Source organism: Ranitomeya imitator, chromosome 8 (assembly GCF_032444005.1).
Source record: "Ranitomeya imitator isolate aRanImi1 chromosome 8, aRanImi1.pri, whole genome shotgun sequence".
In the NCBI taxonomy this organism is placed as follows: Eukaryota; Metazoa; Chordata; class Amphibia; order Anura; family Dendrobatidae; genus Ranitomeya; species Ranitomeya imitator.
This window is the reverse complement of record NC_091289.1, coordinates 187,291,678-187,308,434: the sequence shown is the minus strand read 5'-3', so window position 1 is coordinate 187,308,434 and position 16,757 is coordinate 187,291,678. Positions and strand designations below refer to the sequence as shown.

General features: G+C 44.8%; 1 protein-coding gene across 1 annotated transcript; it reads right to left on the bottom strand.

The window, feature by feature from the left end:
- Positions 1-4,366: 4,366 nt before the first annotated feature.
- USP1 (ubiquitin specific peptidase 1) lies at positions 4,367-15,817 on the bottom strand. Its single transcript, XM_069738173.1, has 9 exons — positions 15,658-15,817; positions 13,817-14,043; positions 13,309-13,435; positions 13,080-13,184; positions 12,837-12,997; positions 10,432-11,066; positions 9,123-9,287; positions 7,920-8,121; positions 4,367-5,613 (listed from the first exon to the last, which is right to left on the bottom strand). Exons 2-9 carry the CDS (start codon positions 13,987-13,989, stop codon positions 4,911-4,913), a joined length of 2,271 nt encoding a protein of 756 aa, XP_069594274.1. The 5' UTR covers positions 13,990-14,043; positions 15,658-15,817; the 3' UTR covers positions 4,367-4,910.
- Positions 15,818-16,757: the final 940 nt, after the last annotated feature.

The following is a 16,757-nucleotide window of genomic DNA, read 5'->3' as shown; positions in this document are numbered from 1 at the left end:
GTGAAGCCCTTGGTGGGTCAAAGTGCTCACCACACATCCAGATAAGTTCCTTAGGGGGTCTACTTTCCAAAATGGTGTCACTTGTGGGGGTTTCAATGTTTAGGCACATCAGTGGCTCTCCAAACGCAACATGGCGTCCCATCTCAATTCCTGTCAATTTTGCATTGAAAAGTCAAACGGCGCTCCTTCCCTTCCGAGCTCTCCCATGCGCCCAAACAGTGGTTTACTGCCACATATGGGGTATCAGCGTACTCAGGACAAATTGGACAACTTTTGAGGTCCAATTTCTTCTCTTACCCTTGGAAAAATAAAAAATTGGGGTCAAAAATATAATTTTTGTGAAAAAATATGATTTTTTATTTTTACGGTTCTGCATTATAAACTTCTGTGAAGCACTTGGTGGGTCAAAGTGCTCACCACACATCCAGATAAGTTCCTTAGGGGGTCTACTTTCCAAAATGGTGTCACTTGTGGGGGGTTTCAATGTTTAGGCACATCAGTGGCTCTCCAAACGCAACATGGCGTCCCATCTCAATTCCTGTCAATTTTGCATTGAAAAGTCAAACGGCGCTCCTTCCCTTCCGAGCTCTCCCATGCGCCCAAACAGTGGTTTACTGCCACATATGGGGTATCGGCGTACTCAGGACAAATTGGACAACAACTTTTGGGGTCCATTTTCTCCTGTTACCCTTGGTAAAATAAAACAAATTGGAGCTGAAGTAAATTTTGTGTGTAAAAAAGTTAAATGTTCATGTTTATTTAAACATTCCAAAAATTCCTATTAAACACCTGAAGGGTTAATAAACTTCTTGAATGTGGTTTTGAGCACCTTGAGGGGTGCAGTTTTTAGAATGGTGTCACACTTGGGCATTTTCTATCATATAGACCCCTCAAAATGACTTCAAATGAGACGTGGTCCCTAAAAAAAAATGGTGTTGTAAAAATGAGAAATTGCTGGTCAACTTTTAACCCTTATAACTCCCTAAAAAAAAAAAAAATTGGTTCCAAAATTGTGCTGATTTAAAGGAGACATGTGGGAAATGTTACTTATTAAGTATTTTGTGTGACATATCTCTGTGATTTAATTGCATAAAAATTCAAAGTTTGAAAATTGCGAAATTTTCAAAATTTTCGCCAAATTTCCGTTTTTTTCACAAATAAACGCAGGTACTATCAAAGAAATTTTACCACTATCATGAAGTACAATATGTCACGAGAAAACAATGTCAGAATCACCAGGATCCGTTGAAGCGTTTCGGAGTTATAACCTCATAAAGGGACAGTGGTCAGAATTGTAAAAATTGGCCTGGTCATTGACGTGCAAACCACCCTTGGGGGTAAAGGGGTTAATAGATTACATTTAAAGTACTGAACCTTTAGGAATTTGTTCAGAGACTTCATATTTACTATATTCCTGAAGGAACCGTCTGGCTTGATTACAAAGAGGGGGGAATGACTCCATCCTCCCTTTCATTGTCTGAGACCTCCAGGAGGACGGCTTTTTGAACTAGGTCTAGGACTTCTGTCTCTAGTGCCAGTTGCTCTTTTTCTGAGGAGCAAGGAGGTGTCAAAAGAAATCTTCCTTGTAGGACCTATGGGAATTTTATTCTCAATCCAGATCTCACCAGGTTGAGGATCCAGCTATTGGCCAAAATACCCTCCCATGCAGAGAAGGAATACAGTCTTTCCCCCTACCTGGGCCATGAGTCATTGACCTGGTTTCCTGGGAAGAGATTTGGAACATGTGGCCCTCTACCTTTTCTTCTGCAATCTTCCCACTTTTCTTGATCCTTAGGAGGCCTCATTCAGAAGGCTCGTCTGTAGGTAGGAATCGTTTTTGGTATCCTATGCTTTCTCCAGGCTCTCATCCAGGAATGGACCACAAGGGATGGAACACAGTCTTGATCTGGCCTGAATGTCCCCCAGCCAGCACTTTAGCCACAAAGCCCTTGGGGCTGCATTAGAAAGGGCAGCTGACCTAGCCATTCGCTCTACTGAATTCACAGAAGCATTGGATAAGAAAGTCGCTGCCCCCACCACGTATAAGTTGAATATTGGCCTAAATGTTATCACTTGTCACACCGTCCTTTATCTGGGATTCTAGACCTTCCAGCCAGACCATCAAGGACCTGGCAGTACATGTCGCTGCTACCGCCGGCTTCGGGGCTCCTGATGATGTTTCCCATGTACCTTTAGAAAAGAGGTTACCTTTCTACCAAGAGAATCTCTCAATGCCCCTACATCATCAACGGCAGAGAAGTCTTTCTGGAGGCTTTAGTCATTGCCATGTCCAATTTAGGGGCTTTATCCCATAATGATGAGGAAAGCTTGTCAAAGGGATAATTCCTTTTTAAGGATGGAGGGAGATTGCCTCTTTTGTCTTCCACTCTTCTCACTAAAGTTCCTATTCTTTCAATCAACGGAATGGATTTCTGTTTTCTTAGATCTAGACCAGTAACATATCAAGATCTGATTTTTCTGGCCTAGGGTTAACAAAGCCCATTGTGGATCTGACTGCTTTTACCAGCCTACCCACTTCTCCTAGCAGAAACCAATGGTGCCCTGCACCACTATCTGAAGAGGAGGCCAGAAAGGAGGTACGGCTGCTCCCCCACCACCCCACTGGCACAACGCCCCTGCGGCATCCCATCCAGCTGCTGAGGTTATCACTGCTCCGAATCAGTCTCCATTCTCCTGAAGAATCTGAGCATCTTCTTTATACACTGCCTCTGTACTCGCTCAGGTACCCCTGGGTCATATGGCTACTGCGTCACATCTGCTCACCTCCTGGCACATGAGCAAAACATAGGAGCCAGTCCTCAGATAACTATAAGTAGCTGTGGTTTGGGTTGGCTTCTGCTGGAAGCCTCCAACCATGGATACAAAGATTTGAGAATGTGTGGATTGAACAAAACATACGGTAACTGAGGACGATTGTGCACTTCCTAAGGGGATCCTACCTCATGGGTGCAGTGGGTCACGATTCTGAAGGGAGGATCCTTAGTTCTAAAAATGGCAAGTCTTAAAAAGAACATTCAGGGAGGGATAGTCAACACTTGTGAGCTCCTTCAGGAACAAGGATGAATAATCAATGTCTGAAAGAGATGGACCGGTGCCAACAAAACGCTGATCACATTCGGCTGTAACAACATTGTTCCCTGGGGTAGAAGAAAGGATCGATCACTTTTACATTGTAATGGATAGGAGATCACTTTGGAGTGATAAAGAAAGGTGCCCAACACAAAAGATAGCAAAGGAAGACTAGGACAGATGCCAATTCAGAAGTTCTTGGAAAGCTACCATGTGGTCGTCTACTTGTGTAGAAAAGGGAGAGCGTGGCAGCCGATGAAGAAACGAACCAAGAAAGCGCTAGGGCCTGTACAGTGGGAGAGGAGGCAGCTGTGATTGTTGGATGCTCATCAATCTGCTTTCGTCTAAGGAAGAGACAAGCATGCCGGTTACTGGATGCAACAGTTGTGATGGCAGAGAAAACCAATTGTACAGCTGTAGCAGAGCTCAGCATTCTGTATGTATTCTCAGTATACATCCACCCCCAAGACTGATTGGCAGCTGTCAATATACAGTCTACACAGAAAGCTGCCAATCAGTGCTAGGGTATGGTTAGACAGGGGGCACAAGACACCTAGTCCTCTAGTGATCTGATAAAACAGCTTTTTTTTGTAACCAAGAACCATGCCCAGTTAAGTGACACATTACTAGAACCTGACTCTGCCTTTACAATCGTGCTGCTCTCAAATTACATAGCAAACCTCTGCTGACAGATTCCCTTTAAATTGTACATGAAAATGAAGAAATCGATCTGGAAAATGAGGATCGATGTCTGCTTCCTACTTAACTGGTTCATCTTCATGCCCATCGGTAAGTATAGTCTGCAAAAGAGGAGCCAACTTTTTTTGATCTGTGCTGTAGCTAACACCGGAGGTTCCTGTGTCTCTACCCCTTTAGACCTTTTACGATTTGTCCTTCCAACCTCTACTAAAGGGGCACATACACATTATGTTCAGTCAACAGCCATTTCTCCAGACCCCCTCTTGTGCAAGTATGTTCAATGGAGAGAGAAATACCGTGCTGACAAGACATCTCTGCAACTACTCCTGTCAGTGAGGATTTTAGGGTTACTGGCCAGAGGATAAAATTAAGCAATAATTACACTTTGCATGGAGTAAAATTCCAGCATAGTCCTGAACAGGGAAATTGGCGGCCACGTTTCAGGTAAGTAGACTTTAATTAATACTCTGGAACTTGATGATAATCAATGAAGGAGGTCCAGAAGCCCCCATTACTTGATTTGAACCCAGTAAATAACGCCCAATCTGAGCAATTAAAAAAAAAAAATAGGCAGGAAGAAAGTAGAAATCTAAAAAACAAGCTTTTATCCAATTACAAATCTTGTGCATGATCACATCAGACAACAATGAATTACAAAGATTCATGAGAAGAAAAAAAAAGTTCTATTAAACATTTAGAAAATGCTTAGTTTTCCTGAAGTCACCTGTCGTCCTGTAAAGCCTGCAGTCTACGTCTGGATATCATAGACCTGTTAATAAATAGGTTGTAGAAGTCTATACATTATTGCTGATCTGACAGTAACTTTGCATAAAGTTAAAAGTTACCCAAAAAGCTGCCACGTTCTGGTCACTAGACCAATATATTTCATTTAGTATATAGATTAGGAAACTTTATTAAAAAAAAAATATTGGTAAGTGTAATAAGTATGTGAGGAGAGGGAAGAAAAAAAAAAAAAAAAAGTACAGAAATCTATATATAAAGCATTTACATACCAGGGCTCTACATACAATCTGTAGGATTGCAGCGCATCAGTCACACACAGATCTCCATATATACAGGATACAGATATATACATACACTGACTGAGATGGAAGCTGGGACTACTCTGCAATCCTTTTATAAAACAGCAGGTAGGGAGTGGATGTGGATCGAGCGGTCGGGGAAATAGTTGTCAAAAAGTCTCTTTCTTCAGTCACTTTTACTTCCGAATCGTCAAAGAGCAGCCACTTCCCCTCGTACTCCCTCAGACTTTGCAACGCATATAATGCAGACTTGGTGCTATTGGGTCCATCTGTGGCAGTTTGCAAAATGTTGTCATTATCAACATGGATGTCACCGAGACCAGACCCTGCTAATCCTTTTTCGTCTTGATTTTGCTCAGCTTTAGGGGGTTTTGGTGTAGGCAGCTGCTCAAAATTAGGTTTACTTTTCTGCCCTCCAAGGAGCCCGACTGTATCCGTACTCTTTTTGGCTACTTTGCTGCTTGTTGCAGGTAAGTTTGCACCAGTTCGAAAAGTGACTTCACCGTCAGAAGATCGAGCTTCCTCTTCCGTCAGTGGCTCGGTCTTTATTAATTCCTTGTGGTCAGTAGGAGCTTTCACCTGGTCTATCTGGAGGTTGAGGTCACTCAGTTTGACGTATGCTGTGTAATGACCGCTGCTGATGGTCACTCCGCTGTGCATTACCACAGCAAAAAGCCTATAAATGTCTCTTGATGGCTTGGTACTCCACTCCTCTAGGGACAGTTGCAATGGCGTCAACAAAGGAGTGTTCACTTTAGACAGTCCGCCATAAGAGTCAAACCTGGGAAAAAAAAAAAAATAGACTTTTAGCAAAAGCCAATACTATGAAATACTGCTCATCTTGCAGGGCTAAGCTTTCTGTATGTGCACGGACATTTCTTTGATGTGGGTCAGAGCACCTGGATGAAGATCACAACCTACAGTTATTCTGCTCATCTAACCCCTGTCCAACATGAGACAAACTTGTACATTGTATATTGATAGCAAACATTGAGCAGGTTACACAACCAGCACATGCCACTGACAGTGACTGGCGTTTTCACCAAAATGCTGCTCCTTAACCATTTAATTGCTATCAATCTTTGACAGAGGCACTTAAAGGCACAACTGTTCTGCTACCGAAAGCCCACCTGGAGCTGACTGTCCTTCATCCCTTCTCTATAAAACTAATAAAAATTCACTTAAACCACTTCATTTTTTCAGAATAAAAAATAAACCGCAAGATATTTGTTATCGTGTGTGTAAAATTCAGATCTATGAAAATATAATTAACTGATATGAAATTTAGAAGCAGAGCAAAAAAAAAAAAAAAAATTTAAACAGCATCATTTTCCCCATTTTTGCGAGAATCTGAATGATACCACAAAAACTTTCTCCACTTGTGGTTACTTGAAGCCATTTATTGTCAAACTGTGTTCTCTTTAAATCATAATGACAACCTAAAACATCCAAATGACCCTGATCAAAAGTTCACATACCCCATCAATACCATGTATTGCCCCCTCTAACATCAATGACAGCTTGGAGTCTTTTGTGGTAGTTGTGGATGAGGTTCTTGATTTTCTCAGATGGTAAAGCTGCCCACTCTTCTTGGCAAAAAGCCTCCAGTTCCTGTAAATTCCAGGGCTGTCTAGCACGAACTGCGAGCTTGAGATTTCCCCACAGCGGCTCAATGATACTGAGGTCAGGAGACTGAGATGGCCACTTCAGAACATTCACTTTGTTCTGCTGTAGCCAATGACAGGTCGACTTGGCTTTGTGTTTTGGATCGTTGTCATGTTGGAACGTCCAAGTACGTCCTATGCGCAGCTTCTGGGCTGAGGAGTGCTAATTTGCCTCCAGTATTTGCTGATAACGTGCTGCGTTCATCTTTCCTTCAACTTTGACAAAGTTTCCTGTGCCTCTGTAGCCCACACATCCCCAAAACCGTGATCCACCTCCATGCTATACAGTAGGAATGGCGTTTCTTTATAGGCCTTGGTGACCTTTCTCCAAATGTAACGTTTATGGTTGTGGCCAAAATGTTCAATTTTGATTTCATCACTCCAAATTACCTTATTCCAGAAGTTTTGAGGCTTGCCTCTGTGCTGTTTTGCGTATTGTAGGCGAGATACTTTGTGGCATATATAATAATAATAATAATTTTTATTTATATAGCGCCAACATATTCCGCAGCGCTTTACAAATTATCGCGCACAATAATGGCTTTCTTCTGGCGACTCGACCATGCAGCCCATTTTTCTTCAAGTGCCTCCTTAATTGTGCACCTTTAAAAAAGCCACACTGCTAGTTTTCATAAGAGTCCTGTATTTCTGCTGTCATTTGTTGGTTTTTCTTTGCATCCCGAACAATTTTCCTGGCAGTTGTCGCAGAAATTTGTTGGTCTACCTGACTGTGGTTTTGTTTTTATAGAGCCCCTGACTTTCCATTTGTGAATCACAGTTTGAACGCTGCTGACTGACATTATCAATTCCTTGGATATCTTTTTGCATCCCTTTCCCGTTTTATGCAGTTCAACTACCTTTTTCCATAGATCCGTTGACAATTCTTTTGCTTTACCATGACTCACAATCCAGAAACTCACTCAGCTTTTATGCACACACCCTGATTACAAGCAAACAAGTCACAGGTGAGGATGTTACATTTAGTAGCCATTCACACCCATTTGTGTCAACGTCTTCATGTTATCAGGCCAAAACCACCAGCGTATGAGAACTTTTGATCAGGGTCATTTGGATGTTTTGGGTAGTCATTATGATTTAAAAAAAAAAAAAAAAAAAAAAAAAAAGAGAACACAGTAGTTTGACCATAAACTGCTTCACCGAACCACTTACCATGACAGGAGAAAAAGTTTTGGTGTTATTCATATTCTCTGAAAAAAGGCCAAGAAAGCAAAAATTCTGCCGGGGTATGTAAACTTTTGATCACAACTAATTTATATATATTGCACACACATATATATATATATATATATATATATATATATATATATATATATATATATATTTTGTTTACAAAGTTTGCCTATAAAATCAGAAGCCATGATCTACATCTACTGCAAAACGTGAAGAATTTGACAAGACTTACTCAGAGCTTATTGCAGCAAAACATTTGAGATGAATGGTCACAATTTCCGGAATCTTATCAAACAGGAGACTTCTCTCCGCTTCTGTGTAATGACGGCAGGTCTCGCAGAAGTATTTATCTTCTCCGACTATTCTCTCCACAGATGCAAACTGGGAGATAGCCCATTTTAAGGTTTTAATTTCTTGTCTGGGATCTGGTGAAACTAGAGGGAAAAAAAAAAAGTTAGAAATTTTCAATGTACAAGTGTGATTAAAGTTCAGACCTTGAGGACCTATAGAAGCGATTATAGCATAGGTCTATCAATGTAACATGCTTGTTCTATTCCTCTGATTCCTTGCACAAGACCCACTAAATAGGTGTAAAATTACACCAGCGTGTACTCCAGCCCAGGAACGTAACATTACTGGGCGACGAAAGTTGAAAGCTGCACCAACTTCATTAAAGGGAACCTGTCGCCTCCAAAATTGAAGGTGAGCCAAGCCCACTAGTATCCTGAAAGATGAGAAAAAGAGCTTAGATTATACTCACCCAGGGGCGGTCCCGGTCCGGTTCTGGTCCGATGAGCGTCACGGTCCGGGGCCTCCCATCTTCTCACGATGACGTCCTTCTTGTATTCACGCTGCAGCTCTTACGCAGGCATACTTTGTCTGCCCTGTTGAGGGCAAAGCAAAGTACTGTAGTGCGCAGAGAAAGGTCAGAGAGGCCCGGCGCCTGCGCACTGCAGTACTTTGCTCTGCCCTCAACAGGGCAAACAAAGTACACCTGCGCAGGAGCGTGAATACAAGAAGAGGATGTCATCGTAAGAAGATGTGAGGCCTCGGACCGACCGCCCCTGGGTGAGTATAATCTAACCTCTTTCTCATCTTTCAGGATACATTGGGGGCTTATCTACAGCATTACAGAATGCTGTATAAGCCCCTGATGCTGGTGGGCTTAATTCACCTTCGATTTTTGTGGTGACAGGTTCCCTTTAAGAGGTGCATAGCCGTCAATGACTTTGCTGCCTCATACGCCAGTCTCCCCCTTCATTAAGACTGCCATACAAAAAAGTCAGTCAAGATTTAGGCTTCAATATTATCAGACATTAAATATGATACACATAAGCATTCAGTAATGTGCAGCCCTGGGAAAGAAGGATGACTAACTTAGCTGCTGTTGACACCTCCAGTTCAAATTTATTTGCATTCGCGGAGAAGTACTTACTGTCAGAGGATTCTTCTGGTTTTGGGGTATCGCTTTCCTGCACAGGAACACTGATATCTTGGAAGTCTTCCCGCCGCTCGGTAAAACATTCACACTCCAGACATCGTGTTCTTAGCACCAGCTGGCCCTGGAATAATCTCTCCACCAGTTCAAACTCACTCAGCTCTATAAATCAAGAATCAGAAATCCATCATGTTTGAAAAATCCACAAGCGCTTTACAAATTTGTTTGAATTTTACTAAAGCCCCTGTAATAGAGCAGGTGGGGTCCCCACAATGTCCAAGACTGGTCTACAACTAGTTTCCACTTTTGTATCCTTCATAGCAGTCAGTGCCGCAATGTCACTGCCGATACTAGATCCAGCAATAGAGCTGACTGCAAGTCAGTGCCGGGACGTGGGACCATGTGCTGATCAGTGACCAAATCCACGCCGGCCCACCCGACTGAAATACCGAGCAAAGTAGCTGAAAACAGTGGCTGATGGGCACGGTGCAGCCTTCTCCCCGACGTTGCCACCCGCTGTCACCGCTCTGCATCCGATGCAGACAGCGGTAAATACATTGGTGGAGGGACCACCCGCTTCATCTCCCACCAATCAGCGTGTGAGAAAGCTGCTACAATTACATAATTTCATCACATCAACTGTGCACGAGTATGGAGCAGAGCGCCGGCGGAGGGGAGGGGGGTGGAACGGGAGCGAGGCGAGGTTTTTTCTTCATGTGTATGGAATATTTGTATGTATATAGGAAGGCCATGTGGGGGATCACGCTATATATAGGGGTTAGCAAAATACTTATTTCTGCTTTAATTTAAGTGATATTTTATTGTTATTAGTATTATCATCAAGCAGAATTATTTCACTGTTAATTTTTATTTCTATAGCACCAACATATTCTGCAGCCCATTGGTCCGGCCTTCACAACAGTAGTGTCTCATATGGCCTCTCAGTAAAATGAATAGCCCAGCCCTAATAGAAACGGGCTGCGTTAACGTAAGTGCCGACATGCTAGCGCAGATAGAGCATCTGCTAGCTCTATCTGCGCTAGCGGTGATGGATCCGGAAACGCTGCAGCCCGCATCCCAGGGTCCGTCACTCAATGACGGCTCATCGCTAGCGCACACCCATTTTGGGCGTGCGCTAGCGATGCGTCCGACATAGGGCTTAATGGCGGCGTTAACAGACTGTGTTACACCGCGTTATGCTGCGGTGTAACGTCGTCCATCTAACGGACTGCCTATAATGTAACGTGAACCCAGCCTTACAATAACATTTAGCTGATACACCCCCCTTGATTATATTACTACACACCATTCGGAGAAGTCTTGGTCCCGCCGCTTTCCTCCGGCTTACATTCCTCGCCTTCCTTTGTTGCCTCCTCTTTCTTGGATTGCTCCGGTTGGATGTCAGGGTTTAGGATATCGGTGGGGGAACTTTTTGATGAACTGTCCATTTTACTTAGACTCTTGAACTTTGATAAAATACTTGGCTGTTTACCGGACTTTAACCAGCTCAATCCTAATCTGGATTTTTTGTGCTGAGTGTTGGGAGCTGGGTCAGCGCTGACTTTAGTACTGGCTCCTTTATCGTCCTGCTTTTCCACTACAGATTTCCTTTTTGATCTGGTCAGTCTTTGCTCTTGAGGCGCTGGCTCCTTCGTTAACTTTGTTTTTTTCTTCGCGTTTCCAACCTCATTATCGCTCTTTCGTTTGCCGTTTTCAACCTTTGGATCCTCAGATTCAGCATTAGATCTGTCAGGAGCCCCAGCTCCGGTCTCACAACTGCCCGGGTCCTTGTCATCGGCTTGCAGGGCCACCGCTTCATTCACATGGAGACTTAGCTCTTTTTTGAGGTCCTGACATGCCTCCTGAATGTTTCCCAAAATGCACTGCAACACTTCCTGTGCGTCATGCTGTAGAAACCCCTCATACATCGGATTGAGTTCCCTGGTGAAAAGTTCAAAAGTGGAATGCTTAGATGGGGACAGCTCGCATATTACCAAGTTAATGACATAGAAAAGGCTATAGCAGACCCATCACCAGATCTTCCATTACTAGCTGCATACAATATTAAATATATCCTAGACCTGGTGAACTTACTGTGAAAATACATATCAGAATAACTGCATAAATACTTTTAAGTCAAGGTTCCCCCCAAGGGGACAAAAATATATTCTTCTATAAAGGGAAGCCTGTGGCTGGCCTTCATAGGATTTATATGGCGTCATGAGGACCTTCAGCAGGTCTGCAGTTGCCATGAAAACTCATCGTCCCGCCATGATTGATCTACTGAAAGCGTTAAAGGGAACCTGTCACCTGAATTTGGTGGGACCGGTTTTGGGTCATATGGGCGGAGTTTTCGGGCGTTTGATTAACCCTTTCCTTACCCGCTGGCTGCATGCTGGCCGCAATATTGGATTGAAGTTCATTTTATGTCCTCCGTAGTACATGCCTGCACAAGGCAATCTTTACTTGCGCAGGCGTGTACTACGGAGGACAGAGAATGAACTTCAATCCAATATTGCGGCCAACATGCAGCCAGCGGGTAAGGAAAGGGTGAATCAAATACCCGAAAACCGGTCCCACCAAATTCAGGTGACAGGTTCCCTTTGAACTGCAGCGATCGGCACCTTCTCTGGTTGCTGCTTTTACAGGGAGATGTCAGCAATATAAACACAGCCGGCATGATCTGAATTTGGGGCAAGCTAAGCTTCTGAGGCTACTCCATACACCAGCACCTGACATATGATGTATTATTAAAAAGGGGTTGTCCAATACTGGACATTGCATACGTACAGTCATGTGCCGACCAGACATGCACGGCCTCGCCGAATACAAGTGAATCGATCAAGGTCAGCCATGTCTAGTTGGAATGTGGCTGAAAGTATGCAAATCACATACTTGCAGCCCAACGACTGCGTCTCTGTATCCTGACTGTGTGCATTGTGAGGATTCAAGACTCTACAGTCAAATGTAGTGACTACAGACTTGAGATCCAAGCCCGGACAACCGCTCTAGAGGCAGGTTATGAAGGAATTAAAACAAGATATCTGCTCACTTAACTGGACCTCTTCTTAGTGACCATCCTCCTGCAGCTGAATCTGCACCCTCCAAGTATGAGTACCAACTTCTAGGTTCCCCTAGTACCTGCACCCAGCATCAGAGGCGCACTGCGCATGACTGGAAGTTCAGAAGATGGCTGACGGTCATATGCAGTGCATCTCTGAAGCCGGGCAGCGTACACTTGGCTTCAGAGACACAGTGACTGCCAAAATGAGCGGCGTGCATGCACGAGATTTGCCTCAACTGGCGATGAGTCCGGCTCATAAAAATTATGTTCTCTCACCCACAGTGGCTTGATAATATGGAAAGAGGGATGACTAGTCTGGGGCAACTAATGCCCCATCGACTAGTCAAAGCCCTAATTCGCATAGGAAACTGACAAATGCTTTTTTTTTTAAAGCATTTAACTGAATTACACGGGGAGATTAATCATACATAGGTGAATGCTGCTGGGTTGGAAGGCATGGGAGACCTGACAGGTTCCCTTGAATATGGTATGATGCTTCCAGGCTGATGATCACAGAAGCCCCCCATAGCTGAAGCAATTGACAGTGGCTTTTCTGGACTACTGATTAGCAAGGATCAGACAGCAGATTAACCCTTTGCATTGTGATCCGAGAACCCACTATATCCCATGCCTGTAGTGCCTCGTACCTCAGCGTGTTCAGAAGCCTCTTGGGTTGTGCAGAAAGCTCGGTATTGTAATTCTCTGCATTTAATAGATAGCTGACTTGTAGGAGCTCTGTGGAATGAATCAAGGAACTCAAACTGCAGATAACCTCGTAACTTGCGGGCAAGTTGTCTTTCTCACACTCCTGTTAAGACATTTAATTTATTAGTAACATTTCAGACTTTTTTATGCATTCAATGCAGACTTTTTTAAAGAAAATAATTTACTTTATTTTTTTCGGCATGTTCTTTGCCTTCCTTCCCCCTCGTCTTAGATATAACATCACATAGTTGGTTCACACCACTTTTGAACCCAGGACAGTAGCATAAAACCTGAAACGAGAATACTATTGGTCAATTTGTGTTATTGTATGTGAGGCTAAAAGATCTCACAAAAAAAAAAAAAAAAGAGGCAAAACCAGTTAAAAGTTTTTTTTTTTTTAATAAAAGTCTGTACCTGAAGTATACTGTTAAGGTAGCAGGTGTTCCCAAGATTGCTGAACCCTACAAAAGGAACCAAGCTTTCGTTCTTCACACAGCAGACGGGTGGAGACATCTGGGTAGCAGGTACCACCTGATCACAGCTTCATGAGGAAAAAAAATATAAGTATTTCACCTGACATCAGCGCACGGGCAACAACCGATGCATCAGCGCACGGGCAACAACCGACGCATCAGCGCACGGGCAACAACCGACGCATCAGCGCACGGGCAACAACCGACGCATCAGCGCACGGGCAACAACCGACGCATCAGCGCACGGGCAACAACCGATGCACATTTCTTTTGCGTTACGGCAAAATGCAGAAGTTCACATCTAGTCCAGTGTGAGGGAAAAGTGTTGTCAGCCGGTCACACGAGGTGCCACAATCACGTTTCCTGATCAGACAGTCTGCTGGTGACAAACCTCCGGGGCGGCCGTGCGCACTCTCATCGTATACAATGATGTATATTGTGGTACTTACGCTTCGGGCTCCTTTTCCTCTACATTTTCCTCTTCAGGTTGTGGCGTTTCAGCAAAGTCCAAAGCCCTTTTTGCCTCTTTTTTCTGGAAGAAGCGCAGAGACAGGCGGCTCCTTTTGGTGGGGCTGGCTTTGGCCAGCACCGTCTGACTTTCACACTGAGTAACCCCTGGCATTTTCCTACTGCAATTTCCACAAGAGCCTGGAGACGGCGCTATGAGAGGGGTCACCTGTAAAAAAAAAAAAAAACAAACAAAAACAGGCTGACATTAATTACAAGTTAAGAGAAAATAAACTTAGGTACTCAACTTTGCGGAATTTTATGATTTAATGTAGTCATCAAATTAAACGTTTCGGCCACAATAGACTGCCTTCTTCAATAACAATGTGCAGGGTTAGAGATATGCGTGAATGACCGCATGTAAAGGTGTCCCACATCAGCACTTTAGCAGAGTGAATCTGCAGGGAAGCGAAATGTCAGAGCTCTGACTAGCGGTAGACTGCCACGCCGGCACGCCGCCCACCTGGGCTCCCATGCATTACCGGTTACCCGGTCTTTGGACATTTTGAGTGCCTACGTTTATTTTCTCTTGATATATGGTGTTGGACCCTACTTGGGCACCTCTTCGGGTAGTGCATACGGTGTTGTTCCTATAAATTACAAGATAGACAGGAAATGAATGCCCGGATGAAGGTGTCCTGTACAAAGCAGAGGACCGAACCTGGAGCTTGTACATGCGCCAAGTATCCACACGACGTGCACGTTCGGTCGCAGCCTTCTGTGCTAGTCAGGACATCTACATCAGACGGGTCTACCCAAAACAGGAAGAAGTCACCGAAGAAAGAGGAAGGCGTGTGGGTAAGGCTACTTTCACACTAGCGTCGGAATTTCCCCGTCGCAATGCGTCGGGCAGAGATTCCAACGCTAGCGTTTAACGCACTGCACAACGGAGGCAGCGGATGCATTTCTCCGGCGCATCCGCTGCCCCATTGTGAGGTGCGGGGAGGTGGGGGCGGAGTTCCGGCCGCGCATGCGAGGTCGGAAAAAGCGGTCCGTCAGGAGCAAAAAACGTTACATGTAGCGTTTTTTGCTCCCGACGGTCCGCCAAAGCACGACGCATCCGTCGCACGACGGATACGACGTGTGGCAATCCGTCGTCAATACAAGTCTATGGGGAAAAAACGCATCCTGCAAACACTTTTGCAGGATGCGTTTTTTCTGCAAAACGACGCACTGTGACGGATTGCAGAAAACGCTAGTGTGAAAGCAGCCTAAGTAGTGGTGGCACAGTGATGAAACAAAAGAGGGCGATCGCCACTTCAAATAAAATAGGAGTTATTTTTTCACCTAAAAACATGTATAAAAAAAAAAAATCATCGTCATCATAGGAAAAAATTTGCTGACTTGCAAATATTCTGATAACTTTTTGATCCATGTTTTTAGATGAAGAAATAAAAGTTGATATTTTATTTGAAGGACCGGATCACCTGATTGTCAGACTGTTTCTCCTGTGGAATAGGTGAGCAGATGTGTCAGTGATGATCTGCATGTTCTGACCCCTTTCTATCATACAGTCCCTGATGCACACTCTGGCGGACTACATGTCCCAGCACACCCTGACTATGCATACGCTGGGAGTTGTAGTCCCCGGGGAGCAGCAGACACGGCACAGTCCTGACAGGAGCGGCGCCGCCATCACCATGTGATGCGGGGACCGAACCAGCGCCGCCATTACTCGCACTTCTGCCCCCGCACTTCAAAAAACTCCCCGCGTGTGAGCGGCCCGGGAACTCGGGACTCACAACGGCCGCTGGGCAGAAAGGCGTCACCAAAGAACACGCACCTGCCGGGCCGGGAGCCGCCGCCTCAGCACATCTTCCCGGTCACTCAGGCGGGAAAATCAGTCCAAAAAATCACAATCCTGGAGCTCCACAGGCCGAAGCCGCCCGCCTAACCCGACGTGCTGACGTCATTCACCCTCACGTACTCCCACTTCCGCGCACAGCTTTCACTTTTTGTTACGGGCAGGCAGTTCTTGTCATTTGATTGGAAGAATGGTAGCACGTGATGAGCGCCGTCCTCTGCCATTGGTTTGGACGACGGAAGGACGTGTGGCCGAGGGCGCTTGTCCGATTGGTCGCTTCTAGGTGGTCGCTGTGATTTGAAGGAGTTGGCTGTTGAGGGGAGGGGGCAATTGGCGGGAAAAGGGGAGGAGGTGGTCGGCGGCTGCGCGGTATAAAGTTTCTGAGGAGGAAGGTTTCATCGAAATTAATGGTAAAAATATCCTCAAATGTAAAAAAAAAAAAAGTATAGCGCTTCCTTATGGGCATAGAATGCACTAAAGGAGGGAAATCATCTAAGTGAGGTGAAATGGTGGAAGAATACGAAATATCAGTGTGACCTTTGTTTTTGGAGGTTTAGTACAGTGTTCGTTGTGTGGTAAAGTGACAGGATTCCCCCAGTCGGGGCGGTTACGGTCGCATGTGATGCGCTTGCTGGAAGCGTCTACTGAAGGCCCCAATGCCGCCATCTTGGTCCTATGAATCCCACCCTCATGTAACCTTGTGCACCGCCAATAGACGTTAGTGATGTCCTAAGACGGTATCTGACCGCTGGAGAGAAGGCAGAGATGGTTTATTACCGTCTGTCTTCTCGAGCGCTGTGTACACGGAGCTGAACATCTGCTGCGTCCTCCGTATACCGCGCTCGTGTCACCGCTGTGTATAGGCACGGGGTCAGGGGAGACACACACAGCTCTGCTATGTAGCCAGGAAGCTGCATTTCCCCTGTAAGGCTACTTTCACACTGGCGTTTTTTGCAATACGTTGCAATGCGTCGTTTAGGGGAAAAAACGCATCCTGCAAAGTTGTTTGCAGGATGCGTTTTTGCCCCATAGATTAACATTAGTGACGCATTGACACACGTTGCGAAGGTTGTGGCAGG